This window comes from Lagopus leucura, unplaced genomic scaffold (genome assembly GCF_019238085.1).
Source record: "Lagopus leucura isolate 7727_CA_CO unplaced genomic scaffold, USGS_WTPT01 Super-Scaffold_100002, whole genome shotgun sequence".
Taxonomy (NCBI): Eukaryota; Metazoa; Chordata; class Aves; order Galliformes; family Phasianidae; genus Lagopus; species Lagopus leucura.
The window spans coordinates 61,920,932-61,943,431 of record NW_024962263.1 but is presented as its reverse complement, the minus strand read 5'-3'; the positions used below and the strand labels follow the sequence as shown (position 1 = coordinate 61,943,431).

General features: G+C 36.9%; 1 protein-coding gene across 1 annotated transcript in view; it reads right to left on the bottom strand.

Moving 5' to 3' along the window:
- Positions 1-22,500, bottom strand: part of ZFHX4 (zinc finger homeobox 4) — a 151,299-nt gene that overhangs the window by 101,735 nt on the left and 27,064 nt on the right. Inside the window, exon 3 of the mRNA XM_042869839.1 lies at positions 22,330-22,500. This exon is cut by the window's right edge and continues 332 nt beyond it. Within this exon, the coding sequence (XP_042725773.1) occupies positions 22,330-22,500 (171 nt within the window). The remainder of the gene's footprint in view (positions 1-22,329) is intronic.

The following is a 22,500-nucleotide window of genomic DNA, read 5'->3' as shown; positions in this document are numbered from 1 at the left end:
TTGTCTCTGTTTTTGAGTGGAAGCAAATTAATGAATTGACAAATGAACCTTTCTGTCTATTGTTTGTACTTCCAAATTAAATAAATAAAACAGTAATTATGATGCAGTCACTCCTTTCCCATGTTGAGTAATAATTTGACAAAGAAAAACAAAAATAACTCAGACATGCAGATTTGGTCACTTACTGCTGGAGCAGTATCTTGCCTTAACAAGACTTTAAATTGCCATTAGAAAGGCGTCATATTTGTATTTAAAACTCTGAGTTCACTCTGAGAGACAGAGAGATTGAAACACAGGAGAAACACTATGAATCATACTCTTGGCCCAGCTCTTCCAACATGCTTGCTGTGCAAGTAGCTAATATCAGATTCACAGAAAAGCCTTTGGAGAACCAAAATGTTTGTGCAGTGTGACAAGAGATCCTTGCCTGACCCTGGGAGAGAGTCTGTTTGTATCTTAAGTTTAATCATAATAATAAAGAACCAAACGCTCTTGTATCTTTTTGTTTTAGCCCGCATAATCAGAAGCATCATTAATGTTCATCCCCTTATCCTTCTTAAAAATCCTGATAAACTGTTCATCCGGATAACCCCCCACCACCACAGCAGGGAATTTCTCAGGCTGATTATTTACTGCAGAAAAAGGAGTAGCTCCGAGTTTCACTGAACACCACCGTACTCTCCAGCACAATGTTGAGTAAAGAGAGCACATGGCTGAGTTTCACTCTCTCCTTCATCATTTTGTATACAGCCCTAAGCCATACCACCTTGTGCTGTGATCCCTTCAGATCTCGCAGGCTAAAGCAGGGGCAGTACTTGGAGGGGAGATCTCCAAGGAAAACACCAGCACTACAAAAAAGAGTTTTGGTAATTCATTGATGGAGCTCTCTGCCTAAATTAGTTATGAGTCAGCGCCTTAGTTCGGTGTTTAACAGCACCGTCCTATTAGGAAATGTTTTCTTTTGGGTGAAACAAAGAACAGATTTCATAACTGCTTGTATTTAATAAAGTTATTAAGTACGTGGCGCATTTTTTCAAATGAGGAAGAGTGTTAAGACAAATGTCTTGGCCAAATTTCAACTTGTAATTATGTTTTGCCTACCTACAGGCAATTCCCTACACAGTTTCGCTTAAATACAGGTTTTTTTTTTTGGTTTTTTTTTTCCACCTGCCATGAAAATACTTGCAGTAAAGTGCTGCTGCATACAGTTAACCAGGAGCTTCCTTCTACTCTGCCAGTATGTACATGAAGATGGCCCTATATGCACTTAGGCTATCACAGAATGTAGGAGCAGTGAATTCCATTAACATTGTTAAAACATTTTGAAAACCCCAGAATAAAGACTTCACAAAAGTGTAAAGTATTACCATGGTTCCTACAGTCCATTTATTTAGACTTAATAAGATTCTCTTCCCACACACATGCACACACAAAAGCCACCTTTTTTTTTTTTTTTTTTTTTTTTTTGCCAAGGAAAAGCATGTTAATAAATAGCACTGATATACAAGCCATCAAGCCGACCCTTTGCACCCTTTATCCTGCAGGAATCTGAGAGACGAGTGGGTTTTTTGGTATGCTAGACTGATCAAAAATTTCAAATTTTGATCAAGAAAGTGAAAAAGCAGATTCTGTATTTGCAGAGTGTTCTCCAAAAATACAACCTTCCAGTACCTCTGAGACTAAGCCCAGTGCTCTACTAGTTGATCTGAATTACATGAATGAAGTGAGGTGTTCTCAGAGAGAATCTAGGTCCCTCTCACTTACAGGTTGAAACAGAATCAAACTGTAACAAGAATTAAGTTGTGTGAGATGGGGGAGATCAGGGATGGTACCTGCAAAATGCTCACTGTCAGGAACACCAGCTAATGGACAGATACCTTTATTTCTCCCAGAAGTGTGGAGGTATATCTCTCATTTCTTACCAAATCTGAAAATAGCAAAGTGAAGGTCACCAAATTCTGTGCTTAGAATGAAAGCCCCGGAAGGAGAACTGAAAAGCATTGAATTCTCTAATTTTGAATTTTTTGGATTAGTTCCTTCTATGTCCCATCTCTTAGCTGTTTGTTTTCTATGAATTTCTGCAAACTAAATTTGCTGACCTAAGCAAGGAATTGTTTCAGAAACAGCTATGAGTGAATGCATACTGCAGAATTTCTGAGGAAAGCATATTCTGAATGTGTAAACTGAGTGCTCATGAAAGAGCCAATTTTTAATGGGACATTCACAATCAATCAGGGAACAGAAATATACCATGTGTCAAACCAAAACTAAGCAATGGAGTACAAAAGTTTAAATATATTAAATATTGAACATGACCGTAGGTTGAGATGCAGCAGCAGGACCAAGAATGATTTTTGAAAGATATTTCTATAAAAAAAGAAATGGAGAGAGGCTGACTGGGGGTTGAAACCTGATGATCCACAAGGTCCATTCCGACCCAAGCCATTCTGTGATTCTATGAAGGAGTAGCAACATCTATCCCATTACTGCTCTACCAGATATAAATGACAAAGGCATGCTTATTACTGTTAATTTAGTAGCCCAACACAGAAGCCAATAGGGTTTATGGACTGTAGGATAGCTACAGAATGATACCCTTGTCACTTCCACTAAGTGTTGAATCCTACCAGCAAGAACTCAGTTTGCAACATGGCTGGTATATCCAAACCCAAAGCCTTGCAACAAACTCAGTTAAACAACTGATTTTACCATTCAAATCTGATTAAACAGTTGTACAGATGGAAATCATCTGCATGTTGGAGATACCCCAGCCTCAAGCACGGATGATTTTCCACTAATGGCCTCAGGCATATGTTGATGAAGAAGAGTGACAGACTAGAACTCAGTAATACTCCACCTGGGAGCACATGAGTGCACCCACCAGGCTGATGAACAGTCACCCCAAACTGCCTCCACTCCTGAGTTCTCCCTGCAAAAAAAGAATGTAGTCACTCAAGAATAACTTCATTTATTGCTCTCATGGCCTTCAGCTATTCATCAACACCATTTTGTCATCAAATGTATCAAGAGTATCCTACAGATCTACAATAAAAGGCTTGCCATTTCCTAGTAAAGAAAGGTGTAAAGGAATGCCCCGGTGCTCCTGTGTCATCAAATGCAACTAGTAGCACTTATCCTCCTTGTCATCTTGCCTTTTAATACAGCAGTTCCACATGCAGGTATATGGAGGGAAAAGTAGTTTCAACAATTAATGCCTTAGTATACATATTCAGTCAGACCTAATCCAATTCTGTCTGCTGCCAAGAAAGTGAGAGTAGATGAGTTTTCAAGTCAAACCCTCTATTTTTCTTGAATATTGTAAAACATATATATATATATATATATATATTCATCTCAATAATTAATGCAATAAGCTGTGCACATGCATATTTAATGAACCCTTCCACTAAAGGCTGAATGGACTGGTAATAGGAAACAATATTTATTTCACTGGTGGGTTTTAGGATCCTGAAAATGAAAGACATAAAGGATCTGTTCCTTCTTCTTGCTGATACAGGTTTATTCCCAATTGTGATTTGGCCAGATTAAAAATCAGCATTTAAATAGAAGTCAACAATGCAAAAGGGTGGCTCAAATCTGCAGTGATTACAATCCTTTTGCCTGCCAGCTGTCTAGCAGTCCATCAGAAATAGCCTGGTACTCTCAGAGTTTTTGGATTCAGACGTAAGTCATCAGAAGTCAGTCATTACTACCTTTATCAGGATCGTTGCTTTCAACAGAAAAGTAAGGCAGTAATGGGTTAGGTACCAGTACCCCTTTTCATTATCCTAGGACCATGCTTACATTCAGGTCATTATACTGGGAGATTCTACACCAGTGCTTTATAGCTAGAGATATAATTTGTCTGCCTTTGCAGTGCAACCTTAAGAACTAAAATTCATTAAAATAATTTTCAAAATCAACGCAAAAAAAAAAAAAAAAAAAAAAAAAGGATAGAACCACTTAAAGCTACTATTGAACTGCAGATGGTTTCTAAACATTAGAATTAAAAGAAATTTTGAGGATTTGTGCTGAAGTATCTTTTTTTTTTTTTTCAATGTGAACTGTACATTTTGATCACCAAGTAAAAGTGAATTCTTCAAAACTCAGTTATAGATTTTGATAGTCATCTGCCATTGTTTACTACAGTATACATTGTTATTTACAAAAGCATAACCCACACTAGCTCCCAAAGGGTTAATGCAACTAGATGAGCTGAAATTCATGAGCATAATCCTAAACAAGTGAGTTGAAGTTCTATCAGGTCTATTTCATAGCATCAGGGATTACTGCTAGCAGTCTAATCCTACTGAGCCTAAGGGAGGTACGTTGTATTGTATTTGAAATCCTGGCCAGGAAAGAACGGAAGGTTAAATGGGTGCCTTGCTCTGTAATCAAATATCACAGGCACTACTTATCTATTCAATGAACAACTAACGTACAAAATCAATTAGGAAACAAATAGCTTCTTCTTTTGATTTTTTTACCTAACAAAAACAGAGATGAATAAATGGTTTTATAATTATAAGTTTAATAAAAGTCTATTGTACTATCTGCTATAAAATAGTTCTCCACATAGACTGGCAACATAAACTAGTGGGCACAAAACACCTCATAGAAACTGCTGCTGTTTTAATGCTATTTCTTTAAGTGCTAGGGCTATTTTCAAGGCTGGTGCGTATTCGAACATCAGCAATTGAGCATCCTCTCAGCATATAAAGCATCACGCAGAAAATGTGCATACAGAAATATTAACTGATTGCAGATAATTGGACTGCACTTAAATGAAATCACAAACACATATCCGGTTGTTTGTAACTGAACATCTTAAATTATGTATCATTTGTGAAGAGTATTTCTTTATCTGTGCATCATCTTTTGTTCACTTGGTTAAAATCCCAGGAGTACTGAAAAAGGCTGAAGCTCCTACTGGTCTTTGTTCCCATCAGGTAGAAGTCCCTTTTGGTGGTCTTGAGGTTAACACCCTATCCACCTACCCCCCCACCCCATACCTGTCATTCTAAATAGACTTCACAGTCTGTGCACACAGACAACAGCCTGACCTGGCCAGCTCGCTTGACCCCTGAGCAGGAAGAAGATCACATCTGGTTATTAATATTGGGACATTAAAACAATGTAATCTTCAAGGCACTCGGAGAAGCAGGCTGGCAATTATACAGTATGCAATGGATGTCATTCAGGGAGCACATTAGCCTGATATTATGTCCGAGAATGCTAAAATGTTCATTCTGTTCTGATGAGGGGTTTCAGATACAGTCTCTCTCCGTATCTGTGAAAGCTGGTAAAAGAAGTTAGCCCAAAGAACTTAAGTCTTAGCTTATCTGTTCTTAGACTTTCCAATTTCTAGTTTGCTTTACATGGTTTTATAACATAAAACATTTGTAGCTGAAAACTGATAAAAGTAGGAAAAAAAGCCACGGTTTTAGAGTAAAGGAAGGTACGTGGTAAGTGGAACAAATCTCAATATTACAATTGTGCTAAACATGCCTCCACTACATTTCCTGAATAATTTACCACAGTCCAGACTTTTTAGTTAATTCATTCTAGACATCTGCATATTAGTTTGTTTAAACAAAATTGGTTTATATAATTGGATAAAATATAACAGAAATATTTGTATACCTATATAATAGATATTATATGCAAATGAATATACACAAAATATTATACAAAATAGATTTAACTGTGTGATGTGTGAAATTTTAGCACCACCAAAATCAATGAAAAATTCACTTTTGACTTGAGATGTGCCAGACCTTAACACTTTCTAAATGATATTACCTAGTCTCAGAATGTCAAACTTCTGGCCTGATACCTTTATATGGACAGATAATTCCTTCTATTTGCCTCACTTTTATGCCTAAAAGACCATGGTCTAGAGATCTTACATGTTGTATTTTGCTGGCATCCCATATATAGATACCACATAGATTTTGGTTGGACACTGTGAACCCATCAAGGGAACAGAATTCTTCACAAATTATGCTCTGGCACTTCAAGGTGCTCTCCTATACCAGCTATGCAAAAGGTAGATGAAAATGGTCTTCAGGGAAGTATCAAATCTCTCCTCAAAGATGATGTCAGTATAATCTCTGTGCTTGAAACCAGACCTAAAACTGTTTTCTTGGTTAATATTAACACTCCCAGCCCAGAATGCTTAAATAAGTTGTCATTAGCTTGGTTTTGCTACAAACAGTTATTTTTCCTTGCTTCCTTTCAAATGGAAAAATTTCCATTCAAATTACACTGGGCCAACACCCAGGATGGGCCTTCTACAATGACGTGTTAATCTTGTGATCTGTGAGCCTGAAAAAGGAGCTTTATAGCATTGAAAGTGGGAAGTTTCCAGCTTTCCAGCAGAACACTAGCACTCTTTTTCAACTCTGATAGGCCTTGAGATGTCAGGCATTCATACTGAAACACTATTTCGTATGGAAAAGCTATTACAGGAAAAATGTAAGAGGTTTCTAATATGTATTAGTCACAAAATCACAACGGTTTTTTTCCCCTTAGTATTAGTACAGCTCAGCTTAGCACATACAGCCTTATGAAAAAAAATGAGTATTGATACAGTTAAAGAACTTTCTAACATATTTTTCCTAATGAAAATATGCAGAAGGTTCAAAATACATGATAGTTCCCTGTGGGATGGTCAGCATACCTTCTGTCTTTCTTACTTAAAAACAACACAGCCAACTCAAACTTCACACAATAAAAGCTTTATCCCACTCATCCCAAATAATTAGAAATTCATATGTGATAATGTACACAAACATTCACATGTATACACAAGAGGAAGTGGGAAAGCTTATTGGCAGACAAGAGCAGAAATATAAAGGAGTTTTAGGCTTGGCAAAAATGAAATTGAGCTAAGTACAGCAGGAATTACACCAATCCAGACACAGATGACACAGTGAAAACAGACACGTAGCGATGCTGGTAGAGCAGGAAGAATGTGGGGAGGTGGTGAGCACTGGCAGCATGTGTACATGACTGAGGCTACAGACAGCAAACCAGCAGGCAAGGATGACACTCAACAAAGTCCTGAGGGAGTCGGAGCTTTGGAGTGAAATTCCAAGCTTGAGGCAAGAGAGGAAATGTTTCTGACAGGTTGGGGCCTTTCAGGGTGGAGGCTTTCTGGTTTTAAATAGTAGCTGCTTGAAAAATGCTCACAAGTGGGGAATAATTTAGGATGAAAAACCGGCTACAGGCAAGGTTACCTAATATGTACACTCACAAAGTATGTCATGATTATCGCTACCCAGTAACTAGTTCTGATCTGCACAAGATATGTAGGAAGTGGATTTAGTTCTAACAGCACACTAGGTATCAAGCAGGGGAGCTGTTTCAGTGAAAGAAAAACACTTCAAAATTCAAATCCTCTCATCTCTCTCACACCCTCTCTGTGGAGTAGTCTCTCTGGCTGTCCCTTTGTAACTACCCTTTTCTCCAGAGCACGAGAAACAAATGGAAAAACCCTAGAAATAAACTTAGGGGAAAAAAAAACAGAAACAGTAACCATCAATTTCAGCAAGAAATTACCCAAATAACAGAACATTTTGAACTGAATAATTCCTCACAGTAGTGACAAACCACAGCAGTCAAACCACAGGAGAGCCATGTCCCAGGCAGTTGACAGAGTTAGGAAACACAGTCATTTTGGAAAACTCCTGGGCCCGTTTTATCCTTGGAGTAACACTAACGAGATCAGTAATGCTACAACAAAGATGGATTAGCCCACATAATTCCCATCTCTTTCATCACCATTTTAATAAGAAAAAACAAACAAACAAATTAAAGCCTCAAACAAACCCTACAGAGGATAATAAGTCATACAAACAGTAAAAACCCTGTATCTTTTAAATTGCTCAGACTTTAACAACACAAGTTCTTTTGCACTAAATAAATTGTTTTGTGGACTCTGCTTATGTCATTTGCAACGGAATATTTTATTTATGTGGTAAATTCAGAAATAATCCTCACCAAAGCAAAAAAGTTAGATTAAAAGTACTTCATGCAAACTTGGAGAAGCGGGCTGAGTGAGAAACTGCTCTGTTTTAGCAGCTAAAAGGAACAGATAGTGTTTGGATACAGCAGTGGCAGTTTAAATCCAGAACCCTCTGACACAGCCCAGCCCAGCCCCCTGGAAGGTAAACAGAGAATAATTAAAACTTACCTGAGCCAAGGATCAACAGGGACAGTCCTGAGCAGGACTGTAGTAAAAGCTCACACCTTGTTTCAGCAGCTTCTGCCTTTCTGTACCAGGCAAAAAGTTTCCTGCTGTCCCCAGCACCCCCTAAAGCCAGCCCCGCCTGGGATCTCTCCATGACAGGGGAGATTTCCTTCTCACCACAGACACACTGATATGTAGTCTAGCTGCTGCTCCTCCTGACCCTTCTCCTAACATACCTCCTGCACAACGTCCACGGAAGGACAGGGCTCTCACTGCCAGCCAGGGACTCCCCAGCACCAGTGGAGCAACCCTTCTCTCCTCTGCACAGGGAACTTACAGTAAATATCTAGTTGCTTTCGCTCCATTCATAGCAGAGAGGGACTGAAGCCAAGGTTAGAGAGTATCGGCCTGAGCCTGTGCCTTTGTTGTACACTTCCGTATTTCAAGTTTTCTCCAATGACTAATACCCTTTTGAAGAAGTGTTTCAAACAAAAGCAAGCTATTCTAAGATGCAAACTCTTGGAAAGAATGAAAGCCATTGATGTTTAATTTTATGGATTCATAGGAAACAAAACAAAACAAAACAGTTATGTACACTAATTAAAAAAAAAAAAAAAAAGGAGGAAGAATCTAGAAGCACTTCAAACTTCATTTTGTGAAAAGATATTCAGTGAGCTAGAACCAAGGAAAATGCATATCAACATGCAATTTTTGCTTTAACTAATTAGCAGTATCACAGGGCTCTGCAGTGACACTTCAGTAGTAATTGATCTCTGATGTCACTCTTTTTCATATTTCAAAGTAGCTGATGCATTCAGCCCAGAGGGCTGTGCAAGACCAGAAGAGTTGATCACTGCCTGATGCTCAGCCAGGACCCGGGTGGTGAACACAGGTGATCAACAGGAGCACTTGGCTGCTCTGAAACTCAGAGCCCTAATCCCTTCCCTTTTAGCACTTCCTTTAGCACTGGCAGGTAGCACGGCTAATTAAAATTCAGGTGGTGACTACTCTAAGCCAGTGTTTGTATGTACTCACACGGGGAATTCTGAACTTCCTGGCTTGCTCTGAAATTAGTATTTTATTTTAGTATTATTTACTTGGCGGGGAGGGCATTTGGCATTAGTTTCACATTACTTCACACTACATACAGGATACATAGTTATATTTTTGCTTTTTTCTAAATCCTGATGTGAAAGGTTTTAATGTCAAGCAGCACAAAGTCCACTGAAATCCAAAAGTCAACACAGCACCTACAGTATGAGTTCAACCACAACAGACATTCCATCTGTATTTCATGGTGTACCTAAATAACGATCAATAATACAATAAAGTTAGCACTAACTGTATAAAAAGAGCACACTACAGAGTCTCTTTGAGTTATGTTTCAGCCTTGTAGTCTGCATTCAGAAACACCTTCTGTTTTGCACCTGCAAAGGAATATCTGGGGCAAAAATACCTGCAGACAGATAGTTAATTAGCTATTTCTGTTCTTCAGGCTCAACAAATAGTTAACTGTCTGCTGATATTTTCACCCTCAATTCACTCTGTGTAGCAATAGATGTGGGAAAGCAACAAGAGGCAGCTGTCTGAAGAGGCAGGCAGTGTGACAAGGGAGTAAGCTGAATGCATTTTTCTCTCACTCTCTTAATAGTGGGGGGAATTACTTCTTCCAGTCTAATTCAGAGCTGGAGTTTTCCCTCTCCCCATTAACTAAGCAGGAGTTGGCCTAACCACTTAATCTAGGCAACTACCACAGAAGCAAAAAAGAGTCATGGATTGGAAACTGACAGACAGAAACCAAGTTACAAGCAGTAGCAAACCATTCAAAACAGCAAAGATTACCTCTGGGTCTTCTACCATCACACTAGGAGTGGTCTTTAAGATGGTGTAAAAGAATTCATGCCAGTCAAGACTGTCTAAAGAACTATCAAGAACACCAAAGAGGTTTAAAGCTATCTAAGCAGGCAGGTGAAATTTAGTACTGACAAACTGAACCAAAAATATATACATTATAAGAAACAATTGAAACCAATGAAACATATTACTGGAGTCTAAATTAAGTTTAACCACTCTAGGACATGGGGATCAGTATGAAAAGAGGCATGGGAAGAGACACACAATGAAAGCAACTTAGTTCCAGAACAGAATGCAATAGTATTTGTGTAAAGCAGATTATATTTTTGGATGCACCAGGCATGGGACAATAAAATCATACAGCTCCACTGAGAACAGTGTGTTCAGTTCTGAAATATCCGAATATCTCTAGAAAAAATGAGCAGGGGCAGAAAGAGTTCAGAGATCAGTGTTGGGGTTAGCAGAAATGTGGAAAAAATGTCCACTAAAAGCAACACTGAATAGACTGAAATTGTATGGTGAATGAATAGTGAAAGCAAAAGAGAGATATGATAGAAAGATCATAAAATATTTATAAAGATTATTTATGAAGAAATAAAGACTATATAGAAAGATCCTAAAGCAAGAAAGAACACATCATCTTTCTTTTCTCTTACTAGATGAATAAACAAGCTAAAGGTGGAAGTTTACATTTATATGCCAATTAAATTAACCTGTGAAACTCTTCCGTGCTGATTGATTACTCAAAATTTGAATTAAAAAACTGAATTGATGTATACGTACATATAAGACTATTCAAAAAACATTTTTTGAAAGAAAAATATATGTACATTTGAATTTGTACAGTGTTAATCCATTGTTCTTTAAGAAGAGAATACATACAAGAAGAAAAAGAATTTTCTTCCTTTTTGAGCATCATTGTTCCATATTTGCTCACCAAGAGCTTTTTTCTTTTTTCTTTCTCTCTACTCTGAGGAGCAATTGTTGTTAGTCTGGAGCAAAGAGATTAGATAAGGTGGACTAATGGCATAATTTGCTGTGATAGCACAATGATTACATACTTGGTCTATTAATGTGTTGTTTCTTCTAAAATAACATTCTCTTATGTTATGTACAGCTACTGAAAGAGATGTACTTGACTAACTTTATTTGCAGTGGAGTATTTTTCATTAGGACAAGTAGGTAACATAAATCATGATGTAGTGACTCAGAAACAACTCCAAAGAAGAAAGAAATATTCTTTGAAGTTAGATCAAGTCCTGAAAATTTCAGCTCTAGAAGAGTTTGTTTTATTATGAGTAAGTGTGAGAGGGAAAACAAAACAGAAATCGAAATCTAACCATTACTGCAGCAGATACTAACATATATGGATATTCGTATAGTACTATAGGAGGTAACAGTGGCAGCCTGTTGTACGTATGAACACACATAGTTTTAAATTGTTTATGCTCTTGGGAAGTGTACACTTCTATAAGCACACACACCTGCCTTTTTGCTTCTCCCACTGCACCCTCTGTGCAAGAAACCCAGTCTCCAACAACTGTGACTTCCACCCTAACACTAGCTTTGGGTAATATCTGGCTCTTAAAAGTTCTCATGAGCATGAAAACTTCAGATTCCACCTCTAACTTATCCCTCCCAGCAACAGACACTCAATCAAGCAGAGAGAAAGACTTATTTATCCATATCTCCATATGTATATGGAGATACATATATTTATATATATATATACATATACATATATATATATATATATATATATATATATATATATATATATATATATGTGAACAAATTAAGTAGGATGCATATTTACATGTCTATAAGGTCCATTAAGAATGCCAAACATACTGGGGCTAATCTCCCTCTCACTTCTGCTTGGTTAGAGACAATTTTTTTTTCCCCAAGGCCATTCTGTTTTTCATAGTAGTGCTAGTAGTGAGCTTATCTTCCAAAGCTATTAGGATAAGAAAATATTAAAAGTAAGGACACATATTTGTTTTGTTCCTACTGTGAACACATGAGGCCCAGTACCTTTATACCTGCAGAACTCAGAAGCAGAGGGAATTGGGTTATAGGTTTGAATTCTGTAACATGAGATATGAGAGTACTCTAACTCATTATCAGCTCAGTCCTCTTCCTTCATCATGAAAAATATTGCATAGATAGGTCTCCAACACCATAGCTCCTGTCATTTGTACACCCCAAAATGCCTTATGCAAAAGGCATTTACTCTTTCTCAAAAATACTCTCCAGGAGTTCTAATGATCGTTTCTGAAGAAACACATAAACTCAAGTACTGTGAAGATAGTTATGAAGCCTGACACACTGCAAGACACACCAGTAGATTAGGAGCAGGAAGACAGAGCACGCTGACAGCAGATCCAATTCATCATGACTTATGAAACTAAGCAAGCAAAAAACTGACAAGGGATATCCACAGCTTAGGAACAAGACCTGTTTCTGAGATGCATCTGCATCAGTATTAATTCTAGGGGCCAATGCCGTAGTGCCTTTGAATCAGTCCAATGGTTTTAGGTCACAAACTTGGTAAATGGTAACTGGTAAAGTTACTCTTAAACTATTTTTGTAGACTGTGTTTTAATCATCTTGGAGCTGACTTCATCAGATCCTGCTCCGATATAATAGCAGCAGGGTGCTGACTTCCTCCTAGGTCAAAGATTATGAGTCACATCGGTTCCTGGACAAATAAGGACACTAGATTTTCAGAAACACTTGAAATTTGGCCGTTTGTTTTTTCCATCAGCTTCAGTCTTCCTAATTTCCACTCATTCATTAGCTGCATACAAATCTGCAAATGCCGAAGGGTGTTTCCAAAATAGTAACATCTAGCTACTAAAAGCTGTCTCATTTCAGTAGTAAAGCAAGCTTTTTTCCATGCTTTCATCCCTAGCAGACACAAAAAGCAAGAAAATTCTTAGACTTTTTTTTTTTTTTTTTTTCTGGTCTGTTCTGGTTGTAAAAGTATCAAATTCTGGCCATTCACAAATTGTTTAATTGGAAAACTTTAGTATTTTTACCTCAGCTGATTTTCCAGAATGCAAGTTTTTGTCTAGATTTCACAGAAAACAGGAACACCATTAATTGAGTAAGAAGTGCAATTCCTTCTCTTTTGCCATTTAGATCCATAATTTTGTGTGAGCAATGCTCAATAGCATCATTCATACCTGATACTTGAGATAGTTGCAACTTTTCAGGATTTCTCTTGAAAAATACCTATTAAAAAAAAATTGGAGACAAGAAACTTCTCCCACTTCCTCCCTCAGTCAAAGATGCCCATGCCAAATCACAAGTTTAGGGTATCAGTGGAAACATTACATTAACACAAAACCATTTTAGAATGATATAGACCACTGGAAGTACCTGTTGAAGTTCTGGTTAGGAAAACGTCCACTATAAACATTTGTTCTAAACAGTGTCATCACAATAGAATTGGAACCCTATCTGAGTAAGGGTATTTTTTTTCTATCAGAAAAACTGGAGCACAAACTATCTCTGAACAGAAGATTCTGTGCTTGATTCTATGGGTAGTGTGGCCCTAGTACTATTCTTTCCAGGGCAAGGACAAAAAAGCAGAGTGCTTTTGTTCTTTGGGACAATTTACAATGGAGAACAGAAATTATAAATAAAGACTCTTATCTGGGCAGACTTCTGAATACTATCTCTATATCCCAGGTTATTTACACATAATCCAGCAATAAACTAGTAGCTAGATACTAGAAGTATTCAAATGTCCTTTTTTTAAAAAAAAAAAAAAAACATTTATGATTCCTGTTAGAAACATATAGTTTCCTAATCATGTATATCAAGCAAGAGTATTATTCACGGTCTTCAGATATGATAAAAACAGGGTTTTTTTGTTATTGTCAGTGCTACTGCAGTAGGATGCCCCAGGCTGGGGAATCTGCACACTTCATCATTCAAGGACAACCTTTGCTCAATTTTTGTTTCCTTCAATGCCCCCTGTCTTTAAAAGCTAAAGATTATCTTAATGCCTTCCCTCCTACAGGGAGAGTAGCACATACAGTTTCCCCTGAGGTTATGGTGCACAGTACTTTGTGTTTCTGTCTGCTGCCAAACTGCAGGGCTGGCACCATCCTCTGCAGACCAGTGGGATCATTTCCATGACATCCTCCTTCATAGCTGTCCACAAAGCGAAGGTCCTGCACCAAAGCTTCACCTTCCTTATATATAATCGTGAGGATCAAAATGACCACTGTCATTTTGCACTACCTGCAGCCAGCCTAAAAGACAGACCATCAGGGTAAAAAAAAAAAAAAAAAAAACAGACATTACAAGTCACCTTTGACAATTTATGGTTTTTTTTGTTGTGGTTTTTTTGGTTTTATCTTTTGGGTTGGTTTTTTTTGTTGTTGTTGTTTTGGTTTTTTGCTTTTTTTTTTTTTAATAAAAATCCTACACACACAATGAAATTAATATATATTTCCTCTTGTACTGTATTTATATTTTCATGTGTATTCAGTAGCAAAATACAGAATATTTTATCCAATAAAATACATCTCCCCCATTGTGCTAAGTCCTTGCTAAACTCAACAGCATCAGTATTACTCAACATTTCGCATCAGCATTTTTACATCCCCTTACAATATCTGACTGGAGAATCACTGGATAGTTGAACCCCTAAAGGAAAAAAAAACAAATGCTGAAAATTAATTTGTCTATCCAGTGAGATAGACACATATAGAGACAATGCAGTCTCAAGAGCTGTGTATCAAACCACTCAAAGCTCAGTTCTGTACATATGAGGTCTCCCATCTACCCTAACAATAGATCACCCTCCTAAGATTCCTGGTTCTTGCATTTTGTCTGGACGGACCAAAAAATACATAGACCAATGGGAAATTTATCCCTTATCACTTATCAAAACTTGGTAAAGCTGAAGTACACATACACATGTCAGAAATACAACTTTACTGTCATGCTTCAGTCTTTTGTTCCATGCTCATTCTTAATTATGTGTAAGAGATGATGCAGAAAAATCCCACCTGGGAGAGTCTGCTAGACTCAGATTACAAATTTTAGAGAAGACACCTGTAGTGAGCAGCGCAATATCAAATGAAATCTCCTAAGGGGAACAAGAAAATCTATGTTTCAAGGCTGGATGGGAGTGGCTGCTAAATTCATAGATGCAGTCAATTTATGCACGTACACACATGCACACAAATTGACGTAATACTCTCACATACATTATACATCGCAATTCTACCTTGAATCTCAGTCAGAAATAATTACATATTTCTCTTAATGTCAGAATGAAAGAACTCCAGGCACAGAAACAGCTGTTATACAGCCATTTTGTGTGTTGAGCATACTGAATAAATGAGGCTGATCCTTTATGCTGCTTTTACTCTCCTCTTTGCTCACTCTTCCTGCTCTGCAAGCAAAACTATAAACTCATGCTCCCCTGGGAAGGCTGTGCACTGAAAGTTATGTCCAAACAGACTAGTCCAGTCTCCTTTCAAAGGGTGACTACATCCTCATCCAGGACAACACTCAGGTTAGGATACTGGACTACATTTCAATGACGATCCTCTAAACCATTATTTGAGAATATTTTTCTGCATTAGCAGTGTACCATAAGCCAAAATGCAATACATATTATTTTTTGCAAGGTACGTAGGACCATCTGAAGGCCAGACAACATCTGAATATCAAATAAAATTGCATCAAATGTAATGTGAAAAATACTCCTCTAATATCATATTTTAAATTTAAAATAAAAAGAATAGATTTGAAATTACTGTTCTGCAATTCTCCAACTTGCATTTTTGGGAAATAAATCTACTTCACAATCGTGTATAAGTATGTACAGTCAGTATACACATTAGCTGACTACACAGTATACTTTCGACCTTTGTTTGTCTTTGTTGCAAGCACAACAGCATAATCTGAATTACAGTAACTAAAACATGCAGTAGAAATTAAATTTCATAAAACATTTAAATTCTTTAATGAGCATAAATCTTCAAGTACTGTAAAAATTGAAATACCTCCTATTGCGAGGTTTATGTTTAGCAACAAATCAGAATAACTTTTGTTTACCGCTGAAAACAGTTTTCCCCACCTAAACAAACAAGAATAAGATTAAGCAAAATATCCTTTGCCTCCTCAGATGTGCAGACATATTCCAATTTCCTTTGCACAATGATTTTTATGCAAATCAATGCTGCACAATCTCCTGACCTCTTTTACCATCATACAGGGACAATGACAGTTAAATAATTGGACTGGCACATACCTAGGATATTTGATTTTAAATTACAAAGTTGGTGCAGGACAACTGAAATGAAAAGAATGTGACTGTAAATTCTGAGCTGATCAAGTATCAACATTTCATGCCAAACAGAGTAAAGCAAACAAAGTGATTGGGGCTGTTAGTCCATTCACCCCCACGTGAATACACTTTACACTCCCATCTGTTGTTAATTCCTAACAACGATGCTTTCATCCAGAACAAGAATAATGAGAAAAACCAAGCAGTGCTCCTTGGGGAACTGTCACACTAAAAGTTACCTATGGACTAAATCCCACTTGTGCCTTCCGCGTGTACCAAAGATGAGCAAAGCATTCAACATCCTCAGCTGATTTAAAACCCAAATATGCAAACAGCATTGAGAAATCCAGGCAGACTATTCTGCTCCACTGATGACGCATACGGATAAAAAGGTAGTCTAATTAAGCTTTTGACTTTGAACCAGAAGAACAGTGGACACTCTGCTTTAAAACAGGAGCATATAACCCTGACTTAAGAGCAGGTGCTGCATGGTATTCGTATTTCCTGCAGAGGATGCTCGCTAGCAAGACCAACCAGCTGACCGTGAAAATTCTTGGCCCTAAGTGACCCAAGGACAGGCTATAAATCCATCCTATAAAATATAGTAAAAGCCCCGTTTGTTCTTCCACCCTTTCAATATCTGATGTTAGACATTTGTGATTATCTCATTTTATTGGGCTCTTTAGAAAGCTGTTTATGATCATTTGTGGACAAAACAAAGGCTCATTGTAAACTTTTTTTAAATAAGTTGGAAGGTCAGTATGAAACAAAGGGCACCACTTTTATGACTGCTACATGCAAGCTATGCTTGTGTGTGTAATATTACAATGCATTTCAGCAAAGGGATAGAGTCCTAGCTAATTACAAAGCTAACATATAATAGTACTGCATTAGCAGCCCAAGAAATTCCTATTGAATTGCATAGATCTGAAAATAGAAAGACATTCTTGTGCTGAAACTTAATTATCTTGGCAAAAATTGTGAGGGCCAGATTCTCAGAAGACATAAACACAAAGCTCTGCTTTACACTCCTGAGGATCTAATGCTTTGTTTATTCGGATAACCTCCATCAGATAAAATTTACCATTTGGATTGACTAATTTGCCTTATTATTTATGGTATCTACAGTTAAGTAACACAATTACTACTCAGTTTGCAAGCAGAAAAAAGAACACTGCTGATCTACAAATATAAGCTTTAAAAGAGACAATCAGCTCGGTCTGCCAGGTTAAAAACGTGAATACCGTTGCATTCCACCCTAGGCAAAGAAGACAAACCTTTTTCAAGGACAGTTTAGCCTGAAATTCTTTTTTGTGGTTTCAAAGTAAAACATTATGGTAAAAAATGAATGCAGCTTTGTTTGTTTCTTCAGTCATCGTTAGCAATAGACATAAAGGTATTCTGTTTTTGAGCCCATATGGAAAGATCATCAACACTTTCTGCTTCTGGGTCTTTTGCCAAAATACCATATCCCACATGCCTTTTACCTTAAAACATAAAAGAAAAGGTGTTGTTCTGGTCAAATAAAGAAATAATTTTTACTAGCATACGTCTAATGTTAAAGCTGCCTAAATCCTGCCAAAGACATTAAAACTCCATCTGTAAAACAGATTTTCATTAAATTGATCAGTTTAAAGTTAAGCAGCTAGGCAGATGATGCTTTTGAGCTAACCTTTAACCTTTAACCTTCTTAAACTCAAATCAGGTCACTCCTTTTGGGTAATATCTTTGCCGTTTGAGAACAGGAGAGGTAAAGCGATCTATCCAAATTGAACTGACAATCATAGCATTAATAGTGTTATGGATCAATATTTTGTCAATAAAGGAAAAGCCGATGGAGTTTTCACACAGCTGAGTATTTGCCTGCTAACTGCTGCTTGTCACTTGCCCTGAGCTCCAAAATAGCTGCATGTATAACATAAACTGAAGTATAAACCTCAAATAAAATTAATGTCTGTTAAAGCAATTTTCAGTTATTTTAATAATATTTTGATACACTCATTTCAAATATTTTTTATTAGAAATTTATCCCTTTATTCTATTACTTGGCTAACTAAAACTTCTTAACAGCCAGTACAGTTTACTTGCAAAAAAAAAACTATCCTGTCATATTCTTAACTCCTTTTACTATTTATTTATTGGAAGTATTTGGGAACTATTTTATGAGCACCAGACATGATATATGTGGTTCCCTGAATCAAAAGCTATTTGAGTAAGCTACAAAATGGCTTCCTTAAGAGCAGTTTCAGCGCTATGTAGTTTATATCCAGATCGCTTTCCTACCTCCGCTTCCCAAATCTGCAGAAGTCCAACACTTCCTCCTGCAGAATGGAAATGCACTCTGTTGCTATAGAGGCTTTCTCTGTTTACTTGTGGAGCTACCAAATACATCTTGATGGATACTGTGAAGGACTCCCCACTCTTCTGTGGTTTAATTTGCTAATATCAAGCATCATATTTTCAAGTCCTTGGGAACATCTTCTAGCTTGAGCTGAGTTCACTTAGGGTAAGGCCATTTTTGTTCTTGTTCCTAGCAGTCACATAATCAGCTGCACCTTCTGCAAGGAGACATTTCTTTTTAAGATAACTCAGAAAGCAGCTGAAAGTTTTACTTTACAACATTTAGAATCTAACTTTAAAAGTGACATTTTGATACCGCCTAAAATTATACCGCTTCAAAAGGGAAGCTCTGATGTTCATGATAGCTTTAAAAGCGATAGTCATGAAAAGACATCCTTTTATTGTATCAATAGTTAAGCACAGGAAGAGAAATCAAGCTGTTATGGCAACACTTATAAAAAGAAAATTCACAAAACAATAACATTTAAATAAATATAAATGACTAAAAAAAAAAACTGAGGTGCCTGACAAAGCAAAAGAACAAAGTCACAGATTCTTTTTCTGTGCTTTCAGATGGTTTTAGTATTAAAGTCTTTATTGCCAAACCACATTCACAGCACTTTAATTTTAAAAGAGTTAGAAGAGCTGCTCGAATATAAACACAATTCATGAATATTCAATATTGCTCCCAAGGCGTATATCTATTATTCATACAAATTAATGGCTTTTTTTTCCTTAGGTGCTCTAAAAGTTTATCTGGTGTATAAGAAAAAAAAAGTTTATATCTCTCTTGGTGTCAACTGCTTCACCAAGACCTTACAAAACTATCAAATCTTCCAGTAGATAACAGACTTTCAATATCTCATTTATTTCCACCTTAAGGACTGAATGTATGTCCACAATTACAACTAAAGTTGTATAGATGACATACAGAGATATTATATTCTATTATAAAGCGCACCCATCTAGAATATTTTGATATTTTGCAACACACTCCAACACTGCCAACCTCAATTCTAGAACAATAATTCTAAAACACTAAAAAGTTGATCAATTCTAACTTGTCTTAAATTGAGATTATATAAGAATAGCATTTGCATATAGGTGCATGTGCTGTCTGCTTTCTGAGAGGTCTTAAGCCTAGCAGGGTACAAATTTCTGAGCTTCCTGAGGGAGTCATAGGGGACCAAAACATTAAAAAGTTGAGATTCTCACTAGCAATCGTAGGGAAAGGTCATAAAAAATAAATGTATCAGGAGACTAGCAACCTTATGATTACCACATTTACAGTTTAGATTGTCCTTCTGCAGGACATTAAGTTCAGGTAGTGTGTAAGATCTTATGCATTTCTTCTCCTCTGAGACATCTTTCTGGACAGCCTGGTCTGGTACCCGATCTGGAAGTTGGTGGCCCTGCGTGTGGCAGGGAGTTGGAAATTAATGATCGTTGGGGTCCTTTCCAACCCATGCTATTCTATGATTCTATGATTCTTTCATCTTAACTGACTCAGAGATGGAACTTAAAAGATTAAGGTGGTGGTCATCTGATTGTCATAGGATAGCTGTACCAAACAGGCACTATTGACTGCAGCAAACCAGAATGTGGAAAGAAAAGCAGCATCAGCATCAGGACATTATAACTCATGAGGGCTAAAAGTTGAGACTTGCTCCCTTCTATTCTAAATCAAATGATTCATATAATAAAACTAAATGTATATGATCAATATTTTTCTAGGGATTGGTTGAATGAGTGAAGTAGAGTGAAGTAGCTGGTTTGTATCCTGAAACTCTATAGCTATGCCTATCGCTTAATTTACTTTATATATATTTACTTTATATATATATATATATATATATATATATAAAGAAACTTATTTTCAATGATCCCTGAAGCTTTGGCATTGTGGCATTGAAGCTGAATGTGAAAAGTCCACTACCTCCCTCTTCAACTCCCACTCGTGACATTGTTTACCGCTGCATCTCTCTAAAGGTAGCATTATGCAACAGATCACTGAAATAATCCATATTAACACTCCAAAAAAGAGATGGAGAACAACTATGTTTAATTCAGGTCATTTAAAAATCTTGATTTACAGTGTGGCTCCACAATTAGCATAACTTGAGTGTGCAACGAGCCACTTTAAAAATGACAAAGAGCAACATCTGAAGGCAGTTTTGCTGCTGAAGTAGACAGACTTCATCACTACACTTTCAGCTATTGTAGCACTTTTAAAAACTGGACTTTGGGTCTTTAAAGAAAGAGCAAACAAGAACAAAAAACTGCCCACCTTTCCATCTTAAGGAAAAAATGCAATTTACATAAATACGTGACTGAATTAGCAGAGCAACCAGCACAATGGGAGAATACAATAGACTTGATCTTGCATTGCTGTCATTTTTGTCATAGAAGATCCACCAAGATTACAGCTATCAGGTTATAAAATTATAAATCAGATTACTGCCTATCCACTCTGTGTTAACTTGGAACAACCATTTGAACATGGCTGAACACCAGAAAAATGTTATTTTTTTGCTTAAACTACAGATCTCCTAAGGCTTTTCTGTATTTGCTCCATATGTACACATTTTCAACATGATTAGAAAACCAGCATAGCTGCTGTAATCAGCAGATGACTCCTTATAGTTTAGTTATCACAGATTTCTAGTATAAATCAATAGATAACACTTGCAAAATGGATTTTCTAATCATATTTAGAGCTTGTTACAGTGACTAATGGTTTGCAATATTTCCTGAATTTTTTTTATCCCCTAGACAAAAGAAGTTTTTAATAAGTTACAAAGTTATTCATCTTGGAAATGAATGTGTTATATTTTGTACATGAACCAAGACAATCAAGCCAATCCAGTAAACACACTGCAGAAAATAAGTTACCCCATAATTAGGGTTTGGAAAAAGTCATGACAAGTTGTGTAATAAATGGTATTCATCACTCCCACATATTCATTATATCCACATAGTTTTTTCCAGTAAAGATAAAAATATAGTTGCCATTCTACTAACATATTTATCTACACCACACCCTTTCATGTTTGTGAAAAATCATTACTGTCCTAGAAAAGAAGGCCGGACAAAAGGATGGCAGAGCTTATTTTTGAATATCCTAGGTAATAATGTGGCATATTGCATGTCCTTACTGAAAATACCAATGTAAAATATCTTGGCTGTCATAGACTATGTTTGCAAGGAGATACGTAAGCCAGAAAGTGATCTCCTTCCTCATGCACAGTATGGAAAATTCATCATTTTCCATAATCTCTGTCAAGCCTCCAAAGCAGAATGTAACAGACAAAGTTTGAAAAGATTATCAGACACGTAAAACTGCTCTAGTTATGTATTATGAGAGGATTTTTAAAAATAAACTTAGTTTCCCTTTGTTGGCAAACTGAAAGCTGAATGGGCCCTCAGATGAATTCTCTGCTAGCAATTCCCTGCTAGCACACCCTCCTAACCAGCCTGCATAGGCTTTTTTTTTTTTTTTTTTTGATTATACACATGTTCCACAAACATTTATTCTGCTGATTAATCACAGTCTTGTTCAATTAGCACCGAAACAGTTAATTCCTAGTCTACTTGGTGCCAAATTAAATTGCTGTCACTGTCTTACCTTGTACAGTTTCAGGGCTGCTTCATGCCTGTGATTGGTAGTATGTAAGCGCAATTTATCCACGCTGTTGGTGTAGTAGTCACAGGCATTACATTTTAGGTGAACTGGGTTGCCAATGGCAATACACTTCAGCCTCCACTCATTAGTTTTGCCCCCTTCTTTAATGTGAGC